Genomic DNA, 27,662 nt, shown 5'->3' with positions numbered 1-27,662 from the left:
TTCAGACTTGTGACTTCCCATGCTCTGATGCATAATGTTCCCCTTTTGTTGGTTTTCCAATGTTCTCTCATGGTCAGATCTTCCTTGGCAGTCCCCTCTCAGAGATCTGAACAGAGGACCAATCCAAAAGCTTTCTCCAATGGAGAGATCGTCATGACGCTTTTTTCAGTTACAGGCCACATTTCCTGTGGGTACATATAGTAGTAGTACCTTTAATGCAATGATTTCTTTTGTGATTTGCTCTTCTATGACAACAGTTAATTATTACTCTTGCATACATATGCTACAACATGAAACAAAAGTCAATAAGCTCACAATAAAATAAAATAAAATAATTGTCCTAAGCCACAAAGAAATTAAAGAATTAGTACAATTAATTTACTGTGCATTCAGGTTAAACTGAATACAGGAAAGTTGCCAGTTGGTAACATAGGTGTGGCAGTACTGATAGGTGATGGTGGAAATCACTACAGTAGTAGTTGGTTTGCTTGGCTGAGTAAGAATACCAGTCAGTAGGTGCTGAAGTGTAACTTTCTCTACAGAAATCTCACACAGGGATAGTCAACTTGCACAACAGTAAGAGCAGTCTGATTCATTACCCGGCAAAGTCAGTAAATATAGCATTGTCGTCTAGGAAACTGAACTTTGTGTTCTGCCTTACGGCAGGTCTTGTCGTGGGGAAAGCCTCTTCAGAGAGGTCCACTGCTTGAGCACCTAGGGAAGTGATTCCAGTGGTGGTTTCCTGTTACCTTCCACTGATGATGATGAAATGATAATGAGGACAACACAACACCCAGTCGCTGAGCGGAGAAAATCTCAGACTCAGCCGGGAATCAAACCCCGGCCCCTTGGTGTGGTCATCTAGGAAACCACCAGTAAAGATCAGTGTACAGTGTTGGGAGGTGCTGTGTTTTCCTCGCTGGTAGTGTCCTTGCCAGTCATAAATGTAATGATATTTGTCAGTAGTTCTGAATATTCTGTCAGTACATCCAGTAGGGTTTACAAGAGTTTCCATTGCCTTCTGTATCCTCATGCCATTGATCATTGCTGATTCTGCCACCTTTATGGGCAGTAACCCACTTGAAGAGCAAGAAAATGCCCTGAATACTGTAACACATCCCTGCTCTAATTATATTGTACCATAACAAAGTTCAAAATAGTTTGTTCATTGCTGTGAACATGTGATGCTACATTTGTAGTTGATACTTAGTTGATGTTTAATCTGAGTGCTTGTTGTTGGAGAGATCCTTGCATTTAAATTTTTCACTTCAGAGATATTAACTGCTTCTTTAAAATAAGCATTCAAACTCCACTGTTTGACCACTCTTTGCCATTTATTCACAAAATAACTTTTGAACATAGAGAGAGTAGAGCTTCCACTTTCACAACATTTTCCAAACTTTTACAACTCCTTGTAACTGATTTGTGAATTAACTTGTAGACATAGCATACTACATCAACTCCATACCATACTCTTCTGCAATGTATTGGTTTGGTGGGCACAGCTACCAAAATATAAATATATTCTTAATAGTATAGACCAGTGCATTCATTATTGAATAACATTGTCCTTTGTATAATCTATGACCAATTTAGAACAAATTGGGGTTTGTAATTTAGTTACTGTAGCAGATTTTCTAATTAACATTTTGTGGTACATCTAGTTTTCCCTTAAAAGGAGTAGCCCTATATATTATCTGAATTTATCATAAATTAACTCTCTTTTCAAGTTTGCTAACAACTATAATTAGCAACAAAATATTTTAGGAAACTAGCAACTTTTACCATAGTTTTTTGTGTTGCTTTAATGGAAATCTCATTTTGTGTATCTGCGTCAATTCTTATAGGGAATTAGCAACTTTTTAGCTGTACAGATTAAAAGATAAACAGCAGGAATAACTTAAAGTCCTTTGTTCACTGCCTTGTAATGTATAGCACCAGCCAAAATGCAGCCCCACTGCAAATGCTGTTCTCAAACACAGGATGAGTTGGTTGATGTTCATAAGCAGCTGGAAACCACCCTGACTACTTTCAAACAATTGACAGCTGCTGCAAATCGGTGTGTTGGAAGAGCTTCCAAGAGTTGTGTACCTGTGATACCTGTGCCAGATGTACCTCAAGTACTTTCCTCTCCTGTAGATTCTGTCTCCTCTGCAGAAAGGACAGGACCTGTCATTATCCGTGCACTTGACTGCAAGTGGCATGTCAATGGTGGATCTAGGCGTCCTGTACAGGGTGGATGGGGGACTGGGAGGGCTCAGGCTGTTGTACCGATCCCCCTAACCAACAAGTTTGAGGTGCTGTCTTCCACTGAAACTGAAACTGACCCAGTAGGACTCACTTCACCTGTTGTGGGGAAATCTCCTTTGCCCAGTGACACGAGGAGGCAAACGCAAAATCGTTGACAGTTCAAATGTACAGCAAATGATGGTATCCCTTATGGAAATGGCAGCAAGTGCTGGTAAGAACACCAGGTGCACTTAGTGTGTATGCCTGGGGGCCTCATTCAACATGTTGAAGAGGCTATTTCGGCAGCCATAGAGGAAACAGGTTGCAACCAACAGCAGATTGTGGTGCACATTGAAACAAATGATGCTTGTCGTCTGGGCTCCGAAGTCATTCTTGGATCATTCCAGTGACTGGCAGAGAAGGTTGAGAAGACCATCCTTGTGCATGGAGTTTCAACAAAGCTCACAATTTGCAGCATTGTCACCAAAACTGATCATAGCCCATTGGTTCTGAGTCAAATGGAAGGACTGAACCAGAGGCTTCAAAAGTTCTGTGACAAGCTGGGGTGCAGATTCCTGCACTTGCTCCATAGGGTTGAGAACCATAGGGTCCCCCTAAATAGGCTAGGTGTGCACTACACATCAGAGGCTGCTACTCAGGTAGCTGACTGTGTGTGGGGTGCAGAAAAGGATTTTTTAGATTAGGCGACCTTCCATCCAATCCATATAATGATGGCTGTAGAAGAATCAGTGTAAGAGCAAAAAAAAAATACCTCCCACAGGTGGTAGTGTTAAAATCCTAATGATAAACTGCCAAGGCATTCACAACAAAATGCCAGAGTTTGAAGTGCTCATGAAAAGCAGTGGATCTCACATAATACTAGGTGCAGAAAGCTGGTTCAAACCTAAAATTGACAGCAGTGAGATTTTTGGGGAAAATTTAAGTGTATAGGCAAGTGGGAAATGGAAGTGGTGTACTTGTTGCAGTAGACAAAAAACTCAAATGCACCAAGATGGAAATTGAAGCTGCATGTGAGATAGTTTGGGCAAGACTCAGTATCAGGTGTGGGCATAAAATGATAATTGCATCCTTCTACCACCCACCAGAGTCATCTCCTGATGTAACTGAAAACTTCAGAGAAAACCTCTGTTCACTTGTAAGTAAGTTCCCCAATCATACTGTAGTCATCAGTGGAGACTTTAATCATCCAACAATTATCTGGGAAAATTACAGTTTGGTTAGTTGTGGTTTTAATTAGACATCTTGTGAAACATTACTAAATGCCTTCTCTGAAAACTACCTAGAACAGATAGCTAGGGACCCTACTCATAATGGAGATGTATTGAATCTAATGGCAACAATAGACCTGACCTGTTTGAGGACATCCATTTCAAAACTGGTATCAGTGACCATGATGTGATTGCAGCAACAATGATTACCAAAGTACAAAGGACAACCAAAACAATAAAAAGCTATATATGTTCAGTAAACTTGATAAAAAATCAATAATGTTATATCTCAATGAGGAACTTGGAACATTCAGCACAGGTTAGGAGTATGTAGAGGAACTCTGGCTCAAATTTAAAAGAATAGTTGGCCGTGCACTTGATAGATATGTACACAGTAGAACAGTTCATCATAGGAGGGAACCTCCATTGTACAGTCACTGTAAAGAAACTTCTAAAGAAACAGATATTACTGCATAATAGATGTAAAACAAAACATACATCTATAGATAGAGAGATGCTGAATGAAACACATTTAGCTGTCAAGAGACCAATGTGTGATGCCTTCAGTGACTACTGTAGCAGAATATTGTCAAATTACATTTCACAAAATCCAAATAAATTCTGGTCATATGTAAAGCTGCTAGTGGCACCAAAGTTAGTGTCCAGTTCCTAGCGAATGAGACAAGAACTGAAATTGAGGGTAGCAAAGCGAAAGCTGAAAGGCTTAATTCTGTTTGCAAATGTTCCTTTACAAATAAAAACCCAAGAGAATTGCCCCAATTTAATCCTTGTCCACTGAAAAGATTAATGAAATAAGTATTAGTGTCATTGGTGTTGAGAAATAGCTGAAATTGTTAGAACTGAACAAAGTTCCAGGCCCTGATGAAATCCCTGTCAGATTCTACACTGAATTTGGAGCTGAATTAGCCCTTCTTCTCACTACAATCCATCGTAGATCTCTCGAACAAAAACCCATCCCAGTTCTTGAAAAAAGATACGGGTCACACACATCTACAAGAATGGTAGTAGAACTGATCCACAAAACTACCGTCCAATATCCTTGACATCGATTTGTTGTAGAATCTTTGGACGTATTCCCAGCTCAAACATAATGAGGTATCTTGAACAAAATGACCTCCTCAGTGCAAACCAGCATGATTTTCTAAAACATCAATCATGAGAAACTGAACTCGAACTTTTCTCACATGACATACTGAAAGCTTTAGATCAAGGCAACCAGGTAGATGCAGTGTTTCTTGATTTCTGAAAAGCATTTGACTCAGTACTGCACCTACACTTATTGTCAAAAGTACGATCCTATTGGGTATCAAATGAAATTTGTGACTGGATTTAGGACTTTCTGATAGGGAGGACACAGCATATTATCTTGGATTGAGAGTTATCATCAAACGTAGAAGTAACTTTAGGTGTGCCACAGGGAAGTATGTTGGTATGCTTGCTGTTCATGTTGCATGTTAATGACCTTGCAGACAATATTAATAGTAAAATCAGGCTCCTTGCAGATGATGCACTTATCAATAAGGAAGTACTATCTGAAAGAGGCTGCATAAATATTCAGTCAAATCTTGATAAGATTTCAACATGGTGCAGAGACTGGCAACTTGCTCTAAATGTTCAAAGATCTAAAACTGTGCACTCCACAAAAAAACGTAGTATCCTATGACTATAACATCAATGAGTCACTTTTCAAATTGGCCAACTCATACAATTACCTGAGATATGAAATGGAACGATCACATAGGTTCAGTCATGGGTAAAGCAAGTGGTAGACTTCGGTGTATTGGTAGAATACTGGGGAAGTGCATTCGGTCTACAGTAGAGATTGCTTATAAATCAGTCATGTGTCCCATCCTAGAATATTACTCAAGTGTGTGGTACCCATACCAGATGGGACTAACAGGGGATATTGAACGTCTACAGAGAAGGGAAGCACAAATTGTCATAGGTCCATGGGAGAGTGTAACAGAAATACTAAAGGAACTGAAATGACAGACTCTTGAAGGCAGATGTAAACTATCCCAAGAAAGTCTATTAATAAAGTTTCAAGAACTGGCTTTAAATGATTACTCCCTATATATCGCTCACACATGGATTGTGAGGATAAGATTAGAATAATTACTGCATGCACAAAGGTATTCAAACCATCATTCTTCCCATGCTCCATACATGAATGGAACAGGAAGAAACCCTAATAACTGGTACAATGGGATATACCCTCCGGCATGCACTTCACAGTAGTCTGCAGAATATAGATGTAGATATAGATTCTGTCTGTTCTAGAGCTTTTCTTGAAAGTATTTCTGGGCCCATACTTTTAACATGGCCAAACCATTTAAGCCTATTTTTCTCTTAGTTTCGTTTAGGGAATTAACCTAAAGGTTGTTTCAGTGTTTCATATTGTTTCATTCTTTATCCTATCTCTTCTTGTATTACCCAGGATCCTTGTAGAAAGTACAATTAAAAACAGTAATTATCTAGACACACCGTCATGTGCATGACAAAGCATAATTACAATTTCACTAGTGAAACGTAATAAATTTGCACTCTTTCAAATCAAAATTTGCATTGTAAGTGCTTGAATAATTAATTTCATAAACTGTTCTTTAAACATAATTATATTATAATTTCACTTCCTATTGTAGTGGTTTCTTATGACAATTCATAATATTTTATATAAATTACTTTGTTCCAGTTTGTACTGAGAATGACAGATATACACTATGTAGCATTGCACACATTATTTTATAAAGATTGGTCATAGATTGTGAGTTAAAATGCAAAAGTATATCCAATGTACGTAACGGAATTGGCTGAATCGGTTCATATTCCAAACCAATTTATTGTGTTCTACAATACTTCAGCCTCAATCTGTTCCATTACAACTTTTATCTTCTCTGTTTGACAAAGCTGTTGACATATAGAGGGTGATTGCTTATAATAGAATCTTTGACCAGCACTGATGATGAATTTTATTCAGAATCTAAACAGTGTCGTTGATTGAACCCAGGGCCATGACATTGTGATTAAGGGTCAAAAACGCTATCCCTAGATTACTGTTGCCATGACAATCAGCTTAGCAGACACAAAACCTACATATTGGACTCAGTGTAAGTCTTTTATGTGGTGTCTCCTTCCATCCCCAACACCATTCCACTGAAATACTATAGTTGTCTCAGCCCCTCAGTATTTTATTCCAGGCAGCAATCACAAGTGTACCTACTTACGTTTAAATTTCTCCAAACATTCCACCATTACCTCCACCACAATTCCTAAGCTGTGGGGTGCTACAGTGTTTTTTACTTTCACAGCATACATGTTTGGTTAAAATTGTTCCAGTTCTTACACAAAATCCTGTGACTTTTTTATCAATATGACTCCCTTGTCACCACCACCCACCCTACACCACTGCCACCTACCACTCCCACCTATCTTACTCCACTGCCACCTACCCTACCCAACCACCACCCAACCTACTTCACTGCCAGCCAGCCTACTCCACTGTCACTCACCCTACTCCATCACCCCCACTCTACGCCACTGCCACCCACCATACCACCTGCCACCCATCCTACTCCACTGCCACCCACCCCACTCCACTGCTGCCCACCCACCACCTACCCTATCCACTGCAACCCACCCAACTCCACCGTCACTCACTCTACTCCATCACCACCCACTCTAAGTCACCTCCACCCACCCTACGCTGCTGCCACCCATCCTACTCCAACACCACCCATCCTACTTCACCGCTACCCACCCTACACCACTACTATTGAACCTACTCTAACACCATGCACCCTCCTACACACTATTCCAAATTACTCCACCCTATCACACCCTAATCCACCCCAGCCCATCTTAATTCATCACATCACACCCCTCTGCACCACAGTGCACCACACCCCACTCTGTCCTATCACACTGCACCCCAACCCACCATTCTCCACCTGATCACATCTCAATCTTTCCCATCACACCACATCCCACCTAACCCACTACCATGTTAATAAATTCTCCGTTTCAAAGAAAAGATTATGATACTACCATGAACTAAATGAAATTTGTAAATTACTTCTTTGTTCTTGAGCTAGGGGGTGTTATTTGCAATCAGCTGTAGCAATTAAATTGAAAAGCCTCTTTGGCCGAAAAAAATTGTGATATACCTACCAGCAAGACACTGAAAAGAAATGTTCTCACTATGTCAATAAACTAACTTTTATATGGGGGTTCCAAACATTTAATAAATCATTTTGTTATTCTTGTGATTTCATTTTTGATTGATACCCCTTTCTGTTTCTTTTCAAGACACATGAAGAAGCAGTTACTGACCTGATAGCATCCGTACCACAATTATCACATCACCATTTCCCACTCTTATTGTATCAGATAGGAAGTAAGTTCCGAGATGAAATGAAACCACGGTTTGGTCTAATGAGAGCAAGAGAGTTTATTATGAAAGACTTGTACTCGTTTGATACCTCAGTTGCAAATGCAGAAGTCACATATGACACTGTAACTACAGCTTACAGCAACATCTTTAAGGAAATAGGGGTTGAATGTATGAAAGGTAAGTTATCATTGTTGTTCTATATCTAACTAGTCTTTCTTATTCAAAGCTCAAATATTTTAGTAATACCTATAGCTAATTTCAATATGTACCAATGGTTTTAGATATTTTCAAGATGTTACATCGTTAAACAAAACTTTACCATTTGGTAAATTTTCAGCTTGTGGCTGCATAAAAGATGGACAAAGAATTATTCAACATGATGATATATAGTTCACACAATATTTTTATCATCAAAGTATTGGTCACACAATTCTAACAGTACATTTTAATGGTTAAACCAGAACTCAGTCATTGAATTACAAAATTCATTACAACATCATATGTATTCCGACATATCATAATGAAATTCTGGTTTAATGAATTTTTATTTTAAAGAACTGAAAAACAAAATAAAAAGGCTACACAAATTAGACGATAAAACAGTGCTGGCAGATACATGAATGATTACATGATGAGGAATAATCCATGTTTTCAAAATAATGACACAGTGAAACAAGTTATCATACTTGAATGCATCCACAATGAGAAATTTCTTGATTAATAAGATTATGATAACTGATGGTACAGATTAAGTGAAAACCCAACTGTAATTTCAGTAAATGATTGGACTGTAGCTAATGGCTCTTAAGTATTAAACAGTGGACAGGTGTTGCTGACATTAAACAGATCAGTGTCAGTGAAAGCTACTTACTGGCCTCTAGTACACAAACATCAGAATCAAAGAAGGCAGCATTCGCAGATGACTCATCTGTCTAGGGAAATGGTTTAACTGTTGTAAAATAGGATGACCAGAAGCCCAGTTAATGACTCATAAAGACTTATGGTTCCAAGAGTTTTGAAATCACTCCTCTTATGTCTTAAATAGGAAATAATTATGTCATGTGCAAAGGTAATAAAATTAATAAGAAATGAGATCACAGAATTGCATTTATGTGAGAATTGGTAAGAGGACATGAAGAATAGTGTTTTTGGAGAAGTGGCAGCCTGTTAGAGAAATATCATTCTTACTCAAATATGCCAACATATAATGGGATAGGATGGTGTCAGTGAGAACCAGTTTATTTTTAGATTTGGCGGAGTATGGGAGAGTCCAGGCACTAGAGCACAATTGCAAATCCAGATTTTACAATATTTTAATAGACCACTCATATGTCATATTATTTCACACTCATGGCACAAAATGTGACATTCTTAATAGATACATAAAGATTGTATGAAAGTGAATCAAACTCAAAGATCTAACAGTAAAGTATATTGTTTGACAATGCAAACATTTCCATATAATGCCACTTATTTTGTAAGTACAAAAATTACCTGTCTTTTGTGGACTCTATTGGATCTCTATGCAGTATGAGTATGCAGAGACAGTATCTGGTTGTTAGTAAAGAACAGTTTTGTCAGTATTAATCTGAGCAGAATTTGACTGAGACTTAATTGTAATATTCTGTTGAATCTCTGCGAATGAATACTTTTCAAATCGTTGCATCATACACTTATATTAAACCTTGCTTGATAACACAGTTTGTTATTTGTGGAGAGTGCAGATCCACTTATAATTTTCACTTCACTATGTTTCTTCACAAATTCCAATTTGTCATACGGTATCTGCTGGAGGTAAAGAACTTCTTTTAGCATTAATAATTCAGGAGCAAGGAAGACTGCTCACTGAATAGCTGAAGCATCGAGTTGCTGACAGGCAAGCACAAAAGAGAAATAAAACTTGGTAGCTTATAGAATAAATCCCTTATTGAATCAGACTACAAGTACACACACACACACACACACACACACACACACACACACACACACACACACACACACAGAGAGAGAGAGAGAGAGAGAGAGAGAGAGAGAGAGAGAGTCCCGCCAGCACAATGTAAGTTAAAGCTAGCTTTTCTTTCTTTTGTGTGTGCCTGTTGATGACTGAACACTTCTGCTACTCAGTGACTGGTCTGCTTCTCTGGAATTATTTACATTCTACCAAAATTTTCCAAGCCTATTTTTTGTATTGTACTTTTTGTAAACTGGCAGTAAAATAACATACCTTCCCACACCAGATTTAGTTTTGATAATTGAATATGTCTTCACCACCCGGCATATAAGAGACTGCATAAAAATAAAAGTGTCAGTTTGTCTTGCAGTTTATTACAGTATTACTTACATCTTTGCAGAATAATTAGGTTTCATTACAATTCTGATGAATTAAATTAAAATGTGTTGTACTAAAGTGTGCAAAAAGACAATAAAGTTTGAAATTCCCAAATGTGACCAATGATTATATATGTCCTGTATACCTAAGACCAGACTTCAGAATTTTGTGTAAAAGAAAGCTAAATTGCATTATTGCACAATTGTCAGAAAGAACAGGAGCATACAGGTCTGAGGTGGAGAGAGGTAGGGCAGATAGATGCAGTAGGGATGTTAGATGGTTAGACTGACTCCCACAGTTCCTGTTCCTTTACCACGTGGTGTCCTGCTCATCACTGTTGATACCACCTCTCTTTACACTAACATCGCAAATGCCCAGGACCTTGCCATTGTTGAACACTACCTTTCACAAATCCTGATGGATTCCAAACCTACAACCTACTTCCTAGTCACTATGACCAATTAAATTCTAATCCACAATTATTCCTCCTTTGAAGGTAAAACAAATCTGGGTACAGCTATGGGCACCTGCATGGCACACTCCTATGCCAACATATTCATGGGCCATTTAGAGAAATCCTTTCTAACCACCTAGAATTCCAACCCTTCACCTGGTTCAGATTCATTGATGATATCTTCATGATCTAGATTGAAGGCGAAGACACTCTATCCACATTCCTCCAAAACCTCAACACCATCTCCCCCAAGCACTTTTCACCTGGTCCTCCTCAACTCAACGAGCAATCTTCCTTGATGTTGACCTCCACTCCAAAGATGACTATGTCAGTACTTCCGTCCATATCAAACCTATCAACAACCAGCAATACCTCCACTTTGACAGCTGCCACCCATTCCATACCAAGAAGTCCATTCCATACAGCCTAATCACCTGTGGCCATCACATTTGTCGTGACAAGGAATCCCTCTCTAAATTAACAAGGGTCTCACTGAGGCCTTACAGACTGTAATTAGCCTCCCAACCTTGTACAAAAACAGATCTCCCAAGCCTTATCTTTATCCAGCCATAGAGGAGCATTCTCCTCAAAACTCAGTACCATCCAGGACTGGAGCAGCTGTATCACATTCTCCACCAGGGTTCTGACTACCTTTTGTCATGCCCTGAAATGAGGGAAATTAGGAATGTCCTACTCACTATCCTTCCTACCCCTCCCATAGTGCTATTCTACCATGCACTGTACCTACACAATATTCTTGTCCATTCTTACCCAACCCCTGACCCCAACCCCTTGCCTCATGGCTCATATCTCTGTAATACAGCTAGATGCAAGATCTGTCCCATACATCCTTCCACCAGTCCTGTCACAAGGATCACCTATCCCATCAAAGGGATGTGATCTACAAGATAATCTGCAGCCACTATGCTGCATTCTGTGTGGGCATGACAACCAACAACCTGTCTGTCTGCATAAGTGGCCACTGACAGACTGTGGCCACTTGGACCACCCAGTTGCTGAGCATGCTGCCCAACACCACGTTCTTCATTTTAGTGACTGCTTCATGGCCTGTGCCATCTTGACCCTTCCCACCAACACCAGGTAATCTGAATTGCGCAGGTGGGAACTCTCCCTATAATACATCCACCAGCTACCCCCTTCCCTGTTCCCATTCAAGCACTACACAGCCCTCTATCCCACCAACACATCCACAGTCTTTTTACTTTTTTCTTTTTCCGGTGCCCCCACCGCTTCCCACCTGCCCTACTTCTAACCTCTCGATTGCACCTAGCTGCCCCCCCCCCCCCCCCCCACACCTGCCCCCCCCCCCTGCCCCCACCTGCCCTTCCTCTCTCTCTTGACTGCACCTAGCTGCCCTACCCTCTCCCCATCTCATCTGTGTGTGCTCCCACAAGCATCACTTTACTGTCCCACACCCCACCACCCAGTTTTCTTCACCCATCATGCACCGCTGCTCGCAATCTCTGGTCGTGTGTGTGTGTGTCTATTCTGAAGAAGGCCTGTTGGTCGAAAGCTTTGTTTGACAGTCTTTTTGATGTGCCTGTTTGCTGTATGGTGAGTAGCAACTATCCTTTTCATAATATTGTTATTATTCCATCCTGGATTTTCCATTGCTTAATTTTACATTAAATTCAGCCAAGTTAGAAATTTTAAATTCCGTCATGTTAGAAAAGTTAGTGATGGTTCACTGCAATTTTGCCATTCTAAATAACCTTTCTCTGCAATAAGTTTTCCTGACAAAAATTTGACTAAAGTAAAGAAGTTGTGTTTTAAATAATAAAACACTGCAGCCATTCTGTATTTTTTCAGGCCTAGCTCCAAGCATTTTGAGAATTCATTCTCATTTCCAAGTGCAGATATTTACATTGGTATTTTACATTTGATAATAAGGATCAGTTCTTGAAATGCATTGTGCTACACATGAAAAAAAATAAAATTTTAAAATCATCAGTGACACTGTTGCAGGCTTTCTAAAATTATTGATTATAATGAATGAAAGAAAGTGAAAAAATTATCTTTCATTGACTTAAAAGGTCAAAATTTGTCTTCAATAAACTACTGAATGAACACTCAGTATACTAAAGGGACATAACAGTTGTTTATTTTGTTTCCATAATTCAATTAACTGAAAAAAATTAACTAGCAATCTGTTTTCAGCACTGACATCACTGGTTAGTACTGCTGTAAAACAAGTATTTTTTTCTATATAATGATGTTTCATCAAGTATCCACAGTGAAGTCCACAGAAATTTTATTGGCACTACTTCTGTCAGATAACATTCTATTTTTCCCAACAGATACAAATTAAAAATTCTCTCACCATAATGAACAAATGAGAGGTCAGCCTGACAAGACATTCCCTATTCTACTTTATCTGAAAAAAGAAGAAGAGAGTAAAAAGTGAATATTTCTTCCTGTTTACAGCACAAAACACAGACAGTGTTTCACATGTTATTTTAACTTGCTGATGCTAGATAAGAATCGTGACTTACAAATTCTTTTACAAATTGCATTTATTGTGTTTCTATTTTGTTTATGTTGTACATTGCCTTTTAATGTGGTGTTATCACTGACTTATTCACGAGTGAGAGTTGTCACTGGCAGAATAAATTGCACACAGTAAACTTTTGTGTCGTCTTTGAAGCGCAATAAGTGAAACTTTGTTAGTTTGTTTAATCCTTGAATGATTATCACTCTTTGTAATTGATTCTTTTTCCTGTTCATGATATTGCATTAATAAAGAAAGAAAGTGTTTTGTATAGCATTTTCACTTCCTGTGGTCTAACCAATTTTGTAATGAATACGCAGTGGTACTACAGAGTGGTGTCCCCCAAAAATGTGAAAATACACAAGTAGGCATGCAAAGTCAGACGATATCGTTGGTACAAGAGGCGATTCAGATTCAGACCACAAGGCAGCTAACAGATCTACGGATGTATGGGACAATGTACAGAGGTATGTAGAAGAGCTCCAGTTGGCAATAGAGGAACAGGAAAATTTCAGTGGTGTTCCCATTTAATGCTGTGGACTGAAGCAGTATGTCCACATTTGCAACCATCATATGCTCAGCTGTACAGTATTTTGAAAAGAGATCATTCCATGCAAAGAGACTGCAATGGTAAACATGTCCCTAGAATGGGTAAAGCCCACCCACATGGTGGTGACAATTGATGAAATAAGGCACGAACAGCAGAAGAAAGTTGCACCCACTATGCCGGAATGGACCAAAGAGGATACAGCATAAGCAGGTAACACACTGCCATCAACACATAAAGGAACCCACACTAAAGCAGGCTGGCACAAATACTCCAAGTACCATTATGTTCCAGGACCTCTGCTCTACTGCAGTGGGGGAGGGGAAGGCTGTGTGTGAGTTGCCATCAGCAGAATAAATTGCACATGGTGTATTTTTGTCTCTTCTTTGGAGTAGACTAAGTGACAGTTCATGATATTGCATTAATAAAGAAGTACAGTCGCATCTTGACATCCTATGGTGTAGCTAATTTCATAGCAAATACACAGGAGCATTTCATGTCCCTAGGAACAACTTCCGCCTTCTGCTGGTGTGCAGATCGAAATTGATCATGAAACAGTAGCCAGGTTATGTTGTTGTAGCTTCTCTGGCCATTCGTGGTGTTAATACGAGGTCTATTCAAAAAATTCCGTAACTTCATCCACAAAATTTTTCTGTGCTTATCTTTTACTTATTGTGCATGGTCTCAATCAAAATACTCTCCTCCACAATTGATGCACCACTCCCAACACCATTTGCACTTCTGGAAGAAGTCTTGGTATGCGTAATGCTGGTTTGCACAGAGTGCCATCTGTGAATTTTCTTTTATCTCATCTATCACAAATCTTTGTGCTTTCAATGCAGTTTTCAGCTTTGGAAATAAAAAAAAGTCCAGGTCTGGAGAGTACAGAGAATGAGGCAACACAGTGGTTTCGTCTTTTGTGTGATAGTCATGCACCAATAGGGATGAGTGTGTGGGTGCATTATCCTGATGCAAGAGCTATGAATTGTCTGGCTGCATTTCAGGCTATTTCCTTCTCACATTTTCTCACAGGCATCGCAACATGTCCCGATAGTACCATCGATTAGCAGTTTGTCACTGTGGCACAAATTCATAATGAACTAATCCTTCAAAGTCGAAGAAAACTGTCAGAATGGCTTTATCATTTGACCTGACCTGACGAACTTTGTTTGGTCTTGGAGAACCTTTCCTGACCCATTGTGAAGACTGAACCTTAGTCTCAACATCGTAACTATAGACTCATGTCTCATCACAAGTTTTGATTCTCTTAAGGAACATCTCATTCTCATTTGCATAATCCAAAAATTCTTCACAGATTGCAAGGTGAAGGTCTTTCTGGTCTTGACTCATGCCGTGGGATGAACTTGGCAGCAACATGATGTATTCCAAGATGCAGTGTCAAGATTTTATGACAATCCAACTGCAATCTTATAGTTCTCTGCAATTTCTTGTACAATCAATCTTCAATTGGCACAAACTATATTGTTGATGTTCCTGACAGGTACTAAAATGTAGACTTTCACGGCCAGAAATATCATGTCCATTATAATTATCCGGGCTGTTATCCCTTGGTCGGTTGATGAATTCTGTGTCAATTCCCAACGTTTCATCTCCGTCTGCGGGAAACATCTTCAAGGGAGTCTATAGCTCGATGGAAAGTCCAACACACCCACTGGCTCGCTACTGACTGCCACTAAATTCCGTGTCCGCGCGATCCCGCGCCGCTGCGTGACATCACGTGTTTTGAAAACGTCAGTGCAATTGGCCGCTGTCCGTTGCCGTCGATCGCCGTTGCCATCACCCAGTAGTGGACGAGTGGTACACATCTTCTTTAACACTGGCATCCATATACCATTTAATTTCACGCCCTCCTCCTTTCGATTTAAATTATTAGGGTGTTTAGCGATTTCGATTGCCTCCCTGTAGAGCCTTTTGTAATATCCGCTTGTGGCTACTAGTACTTGCGTCTCCTCGAAACGAATATTGTGGTTCGCGGGCTGGAAAGCATGCTCTGCAACAGCTGATCGTTCTGTTTCTCCTCTTCTACAATTGCCCTTGTGCTCTTCCAAACGTTTAGAAACAGTTCTTTTAGTGGTACCCACTAAACATCTCCACAGCTGCATGGGATCCTATACACTCCAGCTTTTTTCCAATGGCTTGCGAGCATCCTTGGCAGGCTTAAGGTAATCCTGTATCTTCCTGGTGGGCTTGTAAATTACGGTAATATTCCGCTTTGTCAAGATCCTCCGTATTCTTTCCGTTACATTTTTAACAAACAGCAGGAAAACCTTAGATTTTGCAGTAGCCTGTACGTCACTGTGATTTCTGCGTGGCTGCCTCAACGCACGTTTTATTTCCGTGGACGAATATCCGTTCTTCATTAGTGCATTGTGGAGATGTTGCATCTTAGTGTCAAGCAACTCAGGTTCACAAATAATTCTACCTCTGTCCACTAACATCTTGATAACACCCCGCTTCTGTTGTGGGTAGTGGTTCGGTGGAAATAATGGGCCGTGTGCGTGGGTTTGTGGTATACTGAGTGGCCCAAACTACCATTTTCGTTTCTAAAAACAAGCACATCGAGGAAATGTAATTTGCCATCTACCTCCTCCTCCATTGTAAACTGAATTCTCGAGTTTACACTATTCAGATGTTCGTGGAACCGGCTTAGTTCCTCCCTGCCATGTCTCCACAGCACAAATGTGTCATCCACCTATCGGAACCATACATTTGGTTTTTTGCTGGCAGTACCTAAGGTCATCTTTAACTTCCGCTCAGCCATTTTTAAACCATGTGAACCATTCATAACATCGAGTATGGCATAAGCTCTCATCATCCTAGGCTTCATTCTGTGTGTCTCTGTAAAGGTTTTCTCGAGTTATGCAGATGCGTTTGCTCCTTTAAATCTACCATCTCGAAATTCGCAAACTCTGTGATACAATGTTCCACTCAATACAGCACAGAACTGTACCTAACAGCCATACAACAGTGAAACTTATGGTGGTTACACATTAAAAAAAGGCATGTGCTAGGATGCCAACATGCCATTGCCACGAAATTATGAATGTTCCGGAATTTTCTGAACAGACCTGTTACGTGCATATGTGCATAAAGCAGCCACAGACAATGCGGCCATACAAATGATGAATCCATAGACTGGATTGCATGAAAGAAATGAGAATACATAAAGGCATTTGTAATTGTTCTTACTGTGAGCTAATGCATGTGTGTAAGCTAATATAACTTATTTCAAAAAATATATAAAGAATTTTATATAAGTTGGCTTGCATTTCCCACTAGAACCACCAAATTATCTGAGGTAACAGCTGATAGTGATGTTGTGAACAAGTGACATCAAATGCCAAAATAAAGAGCCAACTCAGAAATATAACCTAACAATATGAAAGGGAATCCACTTGTTGCTTAGTTGGTTGCTGGATATCACAACACATGAGAACATATGGAAATGAACCATCTCATTAAGCAACCGAAGATGTTAGCATGAAGCAAATGGTAGCACCCTTTAAAGTTTCCTTGCATCCCATTTCTGCATTGATGAGGAGAAAGCTCATGTGCAAGTGAATGAGTGAGTGGCGGTGGCAACAAATGAGAAGCTGTAGTTTATTATGCATACCTCTCACCTGTGGCAAATGTCTTTGTATCCACTCCAATAGAAAGACAACTTCCTGGCATTTTTGAAAATAAGACGCCCCCCATCCAATGACACTTGGCTATCTCCTTTGATGGGAACAATTGTCAGTCTGTGGGCATGAAGCATTATTCTTTTCATATATCATATATTAACTGAATATTTTAATTTTTTTTATTTTGAGAAGAGCTAATTGCAGTCTAGCATGGAAACAGGTCCTCAGTTCTGGTTGATGAGACAAATGTGACATGAAACTTAAAATTTTTTGTACCCAGACTTCCATCTAAATTAAGGAGATCGATTTTAGCAGATTTTCAGAATAGCTGGCTGCTCCAGTTTTTCACTAATGAACCAGCCCTACTTATTTGATTTACTTTACAGTTACATTTTAACTTTTTTTTTACAGAATTTATAGCTTCAGATGTTCTTCCCGTGTGTGTGTGTGGGGGGGGGGGGGGGGGGGGGGGGGGGGGGGTTGTTGTTTTCTCTATGTTATTTCAGCAGTTATCTGAGTGGTAATTTTTAAACACACACATATCAAAATGTAAATATTTGGGATTTAACCCAAGCTATTGCTGCACCACCTCTCTGCCTCTTACCAGACAAATATAGGAGATAAACTTGTTTCGTCTAACATAATTGCAACTAACAACTTTCAGTTCAAGCAGCACTTTAGTAGTGTGTATTAGAGTATGCCTCAGGGGTAGGTATTTTCTCTTACAGCTGCTTTGAAAATGTGCTGCAGTTTACTGCACTCCAAGTACACTGAACAAATGGATTTTTTTGTATTTTTAATGTCTTTTATTTTCTTTTTATTACTTTTTAGTAGTAGTAGTAGTTGTTGTTGTTGTAGAATATAAACTTGTTCCATAATCTAGAGTACTGTTTACATGTATCAGTCCCTTTTTTTCCCAGTTCAGGCGGCATCAGGTATAATGGGTGGGACTCTTTCCCATGAGTACCACTTCATATCAGAAGCAGGGGAAGACAGATTATATATTTGTGAAAGTTGCAACTATGTTGTAAGTGAAGACATTTTTTCTGGAGACTGCCCAGAATGCAAAAGCAAAAATTTCAAGAGACGGAGTGGGATAGAGGTATTAATATGCAATATATTCTTAAAGCTAGACTTATAGTGAACTGCTATTTTTTAAATATATATTGTGTTCTTCCATAATTTTTAAAGTTTTTTAGAGTGCTTTCTTGTCTTATGATAAGACTACTGCATAGTTTATCAACACTCAGGCACTCCAGTTTTCAGACACTTTTACAGCTGCTGAACATTATAAAAAAAATTTACAACTCACTAATGGTCATAATTATTAGAAGTACAAGTCATTTTCCTGTAAATGAGGCTCATTTACTCTCAAAATACCTTAACCACAATACTGACATCAACTCTGGCCTTTCAGATGTGGCTATAGTTTCTTTCTTTATCCTCCTGCTATGTACCTATTCCTACTTAAAGGTTAGTTTCTCCATAGTGTGTTATGCCTTGTTAGCACTTTGGATTCTGTGATTTTTCATGTTTTGACATACTGCTTTGTCTTTGATAAATATGAACCAGTTTAAGCCAGTAAATATTATTGATAAGAGAATACATTTCAAGCCCTTTGTATTCATCATCAACCACTGATTACAGTCACAATATGTTCCTACATCAAGTGTTGCCCATTTTATACCTTCTACGGAAATATTGCAGACATTAAACTGGTGATCTCCTTGTTGCTATTTGAGAAGATTGGGCTATGTGCACTGTGTTTCATACTTTTCCATGAATCCTCCAAAACCATCATCAGTCGTGGCAACAGTGACACAATATTGTAGTATACATGTAGTCATGACAGTGTCTTATATGAGACAGATGCATTTAAGACATCTGAATTTGGTTTTTGAGAGAGAATTGCTGGCCAGTTTTTACCTTCAAGAGGTAACATGTGTAGTACTGCCAATAGACACATGTAAAGGTAATACACTTTCTAGTTTTTGAAGCTAATATTTTCTTCCTTGGGGAGGAGAGAGAGTGATAAGCTGGAGAAGAATTACAGGAAGGAAAGGTCTTTCAGACCCCGGTTTAAGAGGAACTGACCTGTAGAGATGACAAAGACAGACTACAACAATATAATGAAAATGGTAGTTGCTACTCACCATATAGCGGAGATGCTGAGTTGCAGAAAGGCACAACAAAAAGACTGTCAGAAAGCTAGGTTTCGGCCAACAAGGCCTTTGTCAAAAATAGCTCCAGCTCCCAGAGACTCCGATGTTGTGTTTGTGAACTGTGTGTGTGTGTGTGTGTGTGTGTGTGTGTGTGTGTGTGTGTGTGGTGTCTTTGTTTGACAAATGCCTTGTTGGCCAAAAGCTAACTATCTGACAGTTTTTTTTTTGTTGTACCTTTCTGCAGCTCAGCATCTCCCCTGTATGGTGAGTACAAACTATCCTTTTCATTATATTATTACATTACATCCTGGATTTTCTATTGCTTGAAAGGTAGGCTACAGGTAGATCGCTCTCATCTCAAAGTTGTGGTGCCCTGCCCTTCCTTTTAACCTTCCCCAACTTATTCTTGTCTCCCCCCAAAGGGAGAAAATACTTGTTTTGAAAGCTCAGAAGTATGGTATATCACTTTCACATGGGTCTCTCAGTGGTACAATTTATTTTGTCTCTTCAAAGTAATTACCAACAAAAAATTTTGACTTGTAATTTATTAGTTTTGTTGTCTGAATTATTCTTTGATACAACCATTCACTTTTCTGGCTTCTTCTTTCATTCATCTACAACTACATAACTATTTTACCTTCTGACATGAGAGCTTGGCAGAGGCTTCATCGAACCACCTTCAGACTTCTTCTCTATCGTTTCAATCCAGAACAGCATCTGGGAAAATGAACCCTTAAATCTTTCTGTGCGAGTTCTGATTTCTCTTGTTTTATTAAGATGTTCATTTCCCCCTTTGTAGGTAGGTATCAACAAAATATTTTTCCATTCAGAGGAGAAAGTTGTTGATTTAAATTCATGAAAAAATCTTACTGCAGCAAAAAATGCCTTTATTGTAGTGATAATCTCCCCAACTCACATACCACATCCATGACACTATCTCCCTTTTTTCACAACAACACAAAATGAGCTGCCCTCCTGCAAAATTTTTCGGTGTCTTTTGTTAGTCCTATTTGGTAAGGATCCCGTACTACACAACATTACTCCAGAAGCCAACACACAAGTGTAAGTGTATGCAGTGTCTTTAGTAGATGTGTTGCATCTTCAAGCGTTCTGTCAATAAAATGCAGTCTTTGGTTCACCTTCCCCACAACATTTTCTATGTGGGTGTTCCAGTTTAAGTTGTTTGTAATTGTAATCCCTGGGTATTTAATAGAATTAACAGCCATTAGATTTGTGTGTTTTATCATGTAACCAAAATCTAATGGCTTCCTTTTAATACTCATGTGGTTGACATAACACTTTTTATTATTTAAAGTCAATTGACACTTGTCACATCATACAGATATCTTGTCAGAATCATTTTTCAATTGGTTTTGATCTTCTGACGAATTTACTGGACAGTAAACAACACCATCATCTGCAAACAATCTAAAAAGGCTGCTCAGATTGTCTCCTAAATCTATTGTTTGGATTAGGAGCAGCAGTGTGTCCATCAGACTTCCTTAGGGGATGCCGGATATAAGTTTTGTTGTGTGTTATCTGCAAGTCATGTATGTCATCTTTTTTATCATTTTGGCACTCCTTTTACAATTTGAGTTCCTTTCGTGTCCACGCACCATGTCTCCATATGTAGCAACCTTTTTTTCTTATGTTCAACAACCTTTTTCCTTGTTTCACAATTGTTTGCCCCTATTTAGTGATCCTCTTTCATTGTTTGGTGCCTTTCTTCCTTTCTTTACTGAACTTTTGGTTTTGACAAGTGAGCATTTCCTTTATTTAGTGATTTTTTTTCTTTATTTAGCACACTTTTTTCAATGTTTAGTGACCTCCTTCTTTTTTTTAATATTGTCTTATTACTTTACAGTCCACTTTTGTTGTTTGGTTATCCTCTTTCACTGTTGACTGGTCTCCTCCCCGTTCTGTGTTAGTTTCTTCCCTCACTTGTAGACCCACCTGCTTAGCTGAATGGTAACATGCTTACCTCCCATGCAGGGGGTCAGGTTCGATTCCCGGCCAGGTTGGAGAGTTTCTCTGCTCATAGACTGGGTATTGTGTTGTCCTCATCATCATTTCATCCTCATCATTGGTACGAAGGCACATTTCTTGGATGGCTACAGTTTTCCAGCATTTAGCAATAATTTCCCATTTTCTTGCAGTCCTATTTGCTTTTTAGCGATATTAACAGTACCTTAGGTGTTTGCAATAGGGGCCAAGAGGGACCTCATGCCCACTCTTAGACTCTGGGTACAGACATCTTATTTATTAGATTATTCTCTTGAATTTGCAGCAGTCATTGGCTGTGACCCCACTTAACTGCAAATTTAACATTGACTGAGATGAGAAATACTGCAGTGTTATCAATGACTACATACCTTTAGTATTCTTAGTTGTCATTCTGTTCTGTGAAATTATGCCAATTCCTTGGTGCAGCAGTGGTTTGGTGCTGTCCTTCAGTGAAGATGGATACAAAACCTTTGCAGAACCATGCTGAAATAATATCTTCAATCTTTTTCTGTTCCTTTCTCCTTCAGGGGCTGCAGAAAAGAGCCAGTCTCTAACCATGGTGCACAGATTCCATGATCCGCCCCCAGATCCCATAAGAATCCCCCCTCCCCTTGATGCAAAACAGAATGTAAACAATAGTTTACTAAATGTCTGTGGAAAAAGAAAAAACATTATGGCTTGCTAATTCTACGTCGAGTTTTACGTGACAGATCTGTTTTAGCACACTTGAAAGAACCCAGCCATGCTATATTGATGTGTTTACACATACACTTAATCCCAAACACACCAGTCAAAAAAAGAAAAAACAGTTTTCTGGGATATAAAAGAGGGGTAAAAATGTGGAATTTCAAGGTCAAAAACATGTGCCCTCCAGGATTGAGACACTGTCAAAGTCTACAGGTGCAACACAATGCCACATGCAATCACAGAGCTATGAATTCCACATTCCAGTAGGCATGTTGCACAATAATGTGGCAAACTGAAGAGATAAAGATTACTTTGGTGTAGTCCTAGGCTGCTAAAATTTGATTTTACTGGCAAATTTGAGGCTGATTTTTGGAGGATTCCCACATTCATCTAGTGGTATAATTTTTCTGGGCTGCACTTCACCTAACCAACCCAAAAAAATGTAGCTTTCAAAACACGTATTGTTCATGTCATTGTTCCAGCTGATGCTAAAAAGTTAAAATCATGACAGTACTACAATAAATCTATTAATGTGAATAGATGTGAAGTTGTAAAGGAAATAAAGTGAGATAAATGGCATTATAGTTAATAAGCTTTTTTAAATGTTTATTTCCTGTTTCTCTGCTATGGGGGTTTAATGTGGCATTTTTATTCATATCATCAGTATTTTCTCAGCCTTTCTGACTACTTACTATTTCAAATTTTTAAATTTCAGTTTCAACCTAACATCATGGGAGTTTGAATAAATTATTTTTGTTATTGATTTTAGCTTCATTTCTTAACTCATTAGGCACCCTGGACTAAATCATATGAGGATGTAATTTCAGATCACTGAATCCAAAAGTGGCATACATATTCATGTTAATAACAAAAAAGATGTAAACACAAAGGAATGACAGACATTGGCTGCAAGTAGGCATTGACGTAAATCAATGGCGAAAGTTGAAAACTTGTGCCGGACTGGGATCTGAATCTGGGTTTTCTGCTTACTAGCGTGTGCGTAAGTTGAGAATTTGGGTCTGATGGGAGGGGTGCTAGTGTAGTCTGTGCAGTTGTAGTGAGCACTACAGCGAGATGCCTTAGTGGTCAAAGCATCTGTCTAGTAATCAGGAGACTTGGATTCAAATCCCGTTTTGGCACTAATTTTCAATTTTCCCCATTGATTTACATCAGTGCCCACTTGCTGCCAGTATTGGTAATTCCTTTGTGTTTAATTCATAGTAGCTGTTGGGTCAAAATGGTGTCTGTTCTTTTGGACATATCTGAAACAACAGACACTACATGTAGATAGAAAGATGTACTTTGCATGTACTACAGAAATATGCTTACTGAATAGGTGCCAAAGTAATCTACCTTAAAAACACTAAGTAGATAATCAATGTAGAATAAGTTTTGTATACTTCTTGTGAAATTTAGTTCTTGGTGCATGGCATGTTTGCAGCCTCACAAAAACAATTCTATAAAAAAATTACAAGTTTTGAATCTTTCTCCCTCATGGAAAATTTCTGTAGACAACCATGAACAGTACATTTAAAGACTATCTCTTGTTTTACTGTCTGTTCTCTGTTTATTACATCACTGTGTACCTTTTTCCTCACTATAAGTGGTTCCTTCTCTCCCTGGGCTATGAGTGAAGTGCTCTTCTTTCCACTTTCCCCAGTTTAACCCCGTCTCCTCCCAGGCGAAGGAACTATTAGTTCTGAAAACTAAGAAGTGTGTTACTTTTCTGGTACATGTGTTTACTGGTAGTACTACATATTTTGCCTCCTGAAGGGAAATACTGGTCAGCACTTTGTGATGTAACACAACACTTTTTGCAAAGCAATGTGTTACCCAATCTCTGCCTAAATGAAGCATGATGATTGTCACAGTAAAAGTAATTTTATTAGTTAATTTGTTTTGGATAGTAAACTGTTTGGGAGTTGTATTGTTTTGTGCATATACACTGGCTCGGATGGACATGAAGTGTCTTCAAGGTAGGTTAGTTGGTTATATGTTCCATAGATTATTTGAATCATTCTTCAGTATATGTATGCCAACATCAATGAATTATTTTTCGAATCCCACTACTCATGCAACATTACCAAAAACTAGCTTTTATATGAGTTCAGTATGCAGCAACAAAAATGTTTCATCATTTGCTCAATAACATAAAAATCTGGCAAGAAGTAAAGCAAGTTTTAAATGTAGCCAAAACTCACTTCTTCTGGGCAACTCCTTCTATTCTATGCACACACTCACTCTCACACACAAGAGTGCCTACCCAAATAGTCATCAGGCACATTGTCTTTCATGTTTTGGCAGATATCTACAGTCTCTTTTCTTGCAATGTGTAGCTGTAGTCAGCCCAAGCAAATATGCTCATCACATTTTTCATGCAATACTAAGCATTGATTGAAAACATCTGTTTGTTTCCTGTTACATACGAAATGATTTATAAAGTAGAATTTTATGTGCCCATTCAAAAGAGTGGTCCCAGATTGGCCTAGTCCAATATTGCTTCTATTGATGTGTATGAATAGTGGTAGTGAAATGAAGAATAATCAGTACTCCAGCAGCAACAGCACTGCCATGCAGAAGTGCTGCTGGACTACTGATTATTCTCCAGGGTATACTGCTTTGTCAAATGTACCCACTAAATTCCACTTTTAAAGTCATTTTATACATAATGAGAAACTAACTGATGCTTTCCATTGATGCTGTGCATCATATGAAAGACATGTTGAGTATTATTTGTTTGGGCTGACTCCAACTATGTGCTACAGCAATGAAATTACAAACATTTGCTGCAACATAAAGGGCTCGCCTAGAAGAAATGATTTTCAGTTGTATTTAAAACTTACTTTGTTACCTGTCAGACAAATGATCAAAAATGTTTGTTGATGGACATTGAACTCCTTTCTGAGCCACTGACAGCTTTAATAATTGGTGCTAATGGTCATTTTTTTTCCTCTAGTGTTGTAGATGTGGACATCAATATTCTTCTCAAATTGTGATGAACTATTTATGACAAATTTTATTAGATAATGTGTACTGTGATAGTGCAATTAAAATGCTGAACGGTACCTACAAGACGACAGCAGGTGAACACTACTAAGTGATGAGTTACCCCAGATAATTATTCCATAAGATATTTTTGAAATGAAATAAGCAAAATATGTCAGGAGACTCATTTGTCTGTTCCAAGACCAGCAATTATACAAAGAGCAAAAGCGGCTGAATGTAATTGTTTGAAAAGCTCAGTAATATGCTTCTTCCAGTTGAAGTTTTCATCAGTGTCTACAACCAAAAATTTGGAGCACTCTTTCCTATTTACTGATTCCCATTTATGTGCTGCATCAGTTATTGCTATAACTCTATTTGTTGTACAGAACTGCGTGTAGTGTGTTTTCTCATAAGTAAGGGAGAGTCCATTTTTAAAGAACAACTTAATAATTCTTTGAAAAACATCATTAAGGACTTCTGTTGCTTTCTCTGTAATGGAATTCATCATAACATTAGTATTGTCTACAAAAAGTACCAATTCTGCTTATTGAATGTTGAGTGGAAGGTTATTTACATTCAGTGGTGGCTCATTCTTCATGTTCATAGATTTTTAAAATCATATAAATACATGAACATGAAATGAATAGCATCTGATGTGTAGCAGTTATGGTTATCAACATATTTATATGACTTCAGCCACTGTCAATAGTAATAATAATAATAATAATAATAATAATAATACGGATAACTTGACTGAAAAAAGAATTGTATTGCTTTTTATATAATTAAGTACTCTTTAAGACAAGAATGGAATTATGTTCAAGCTTTCACTACTCTCCGTTTCAGATTTTTGTGTAAATGGGAGTTCTCATGTTTTTTTTATTATTTTGGGCAAATGTGCAATATCCATAATATATGTATTAGTTAACGAATTAACTTCCACGTTGAACAGCAGACATTCTTACATTGCACCAACACAACAACTTATTATATACTTCTTTGTTAAATGTTCACTTCTGTCATGCTTGTTTGATTCCATCGCTTTCTCAGACAATGGATCTGGTCCGGGAGACCTAGTTTCTTTGCTGCTAATTTTTCCAGGTAATTTTCTTTTGTGTTAGCACTTAAAACAAATTCAACAGAGTTCACATTGACACTGCACAGGAAAGCCAATCTCTGCACAGTAAACAACTAATTCCCAACAACAAACTGCTGTTTGCTGAACTGATCAAATTTAAGTAGTATTATCCAGCAACAAGGTCACTTGACTGGAATACAAATGAGGCACTGAGAACCATAAAAGCCAAAAGTACCCTATATTCGACACCACATTTAAGTGAATATCAGAGAAACAAGTGAGACAGACCAATAAATTTGCAAGGTGTCAAAAGTTAAGATCTTCACATGCTCTTAAACCACAGCCACCACTGTTTATTATATAAGGAATAGGAGTCAACCCATAATTGAAGCCTTTGGGCTTATGCTTGTGTGTTTAATCAGCATAACTTTTTGCTTACCATTTGTTAAGTATGATTTGAACCAGTTGTGTGTAAAGCCATTAATTTCTTAAATTAAAGTTTGTATAAGACTGCAACATGATCTACAGAATCAAACATCTTGGAAATATCACAAAAATACCATCTGGTGATATTTAACTATCTATGGCTGTAATATTTGTTAGATGAATGTCTAAATAGCATTTTCATTCGAGCAACCCTTCAGGAATCCAAACTATGTTATGCCAAGTAAATTGTTTCTACTTAAATGTGAGACTACTCCTGAGTACTGTACTTCTTTGAATATTTTGGAAAAAGATGTTGATAAAGAAACTGGATGATAATTATTTAAATTTTTCTTGTTCCCTTTCTTATAAAGCAGTTTCACAAATGCATATTTTAATTTATGTGGTAAAATTCGATGTGCCAGTGGTGGATTACATACATCATGATGGACATTATTTATCACGTTGGAACAACTTTTCAGAATTATATTATTTTCAGTGAAGGATGTTGGTACTACTTGTACTTGCTTAAAGTTTTGTGGAATGATTCTTTTAATATATTCTCTTGCTTCTTCAACTGACCATTTATTCCTACTCTTGCTGCGACATGTAGAAAGTGATTGTTAAGAATACTTACAACTTGTGAGTTACCAGTCACAACATTGTCATTTACTGTAATTGTTATTGTATCTTGTGCACTCACTGGCCATCCTGTCTTCCATTTGACAATATCCCGTATAATTTTAATCTGATTATCTGCATTATTTATTTCTGTCAGGATGTACATAATTCTGGGTTTTTTTTAATGACTTTGTTTAAAATACTACAGTATCTTTCATATTGTGCAACTAATGCCGGATATAGACCTATTCTGGCCTTAATGCATATTTGCCTTTTCATCTTACATGAGACTTTAATTCCCTGAGTTATCCATGGCTTATTTGTGTTTTAAGGATTTTCTAGATAGTTTT

At 38.2% G+C, this 27,662-nt stretch overlaps 1 protein-coding gene across 2 annotated transcripts in view; it reads left to right on the top strand.

The window, feature by feature from the left end:
- LOC124794986 (probable proline--tRNA ligase, mitochondrial) overlaps positions 1 to 27,662 on the top strand; it is a 107,885-nt gene that overhangs the window by 48,667 nt on the left and 31,556 nt on the right. For both annotated transcript variants that reach the window (XM_047258731.1, XM_047258730.1), the window contains 2 exons: positions 7,785 to 8,046; positions 18,273 to 18,454. In XM_047258731.1, the coding sequence (XP_047114687.1) occupies positions 7,785 to 8,046; positions 18,273 to 18,454 (444 nt within the window). The remainder of the gene's footprint in view (positions 1 to 7,784; positions 8,047 to 18,272; positions 18,455 to 27,662) is intronic.

Source organism: Schistocerca piceifrons, chromosome 4 (assembly GCF_021461385.2).
Source record: "Schistocerca piceifrons isolate TAMUIC-IGC-003096 chromosome 4, iqSchPice1.1, whole genome shotgun sequence".
Lineage (NCBI taxonomy): Eukaryota > Metazoa > Arthropoda > Insecta > Orthoptera > Acrididae > Schistocerca > Schistocerca piceifrons.
Note: the sequence above shows the minus strand (reverse complement) of the source record. Positions and strands in the feature narration are given on the sequence as shown.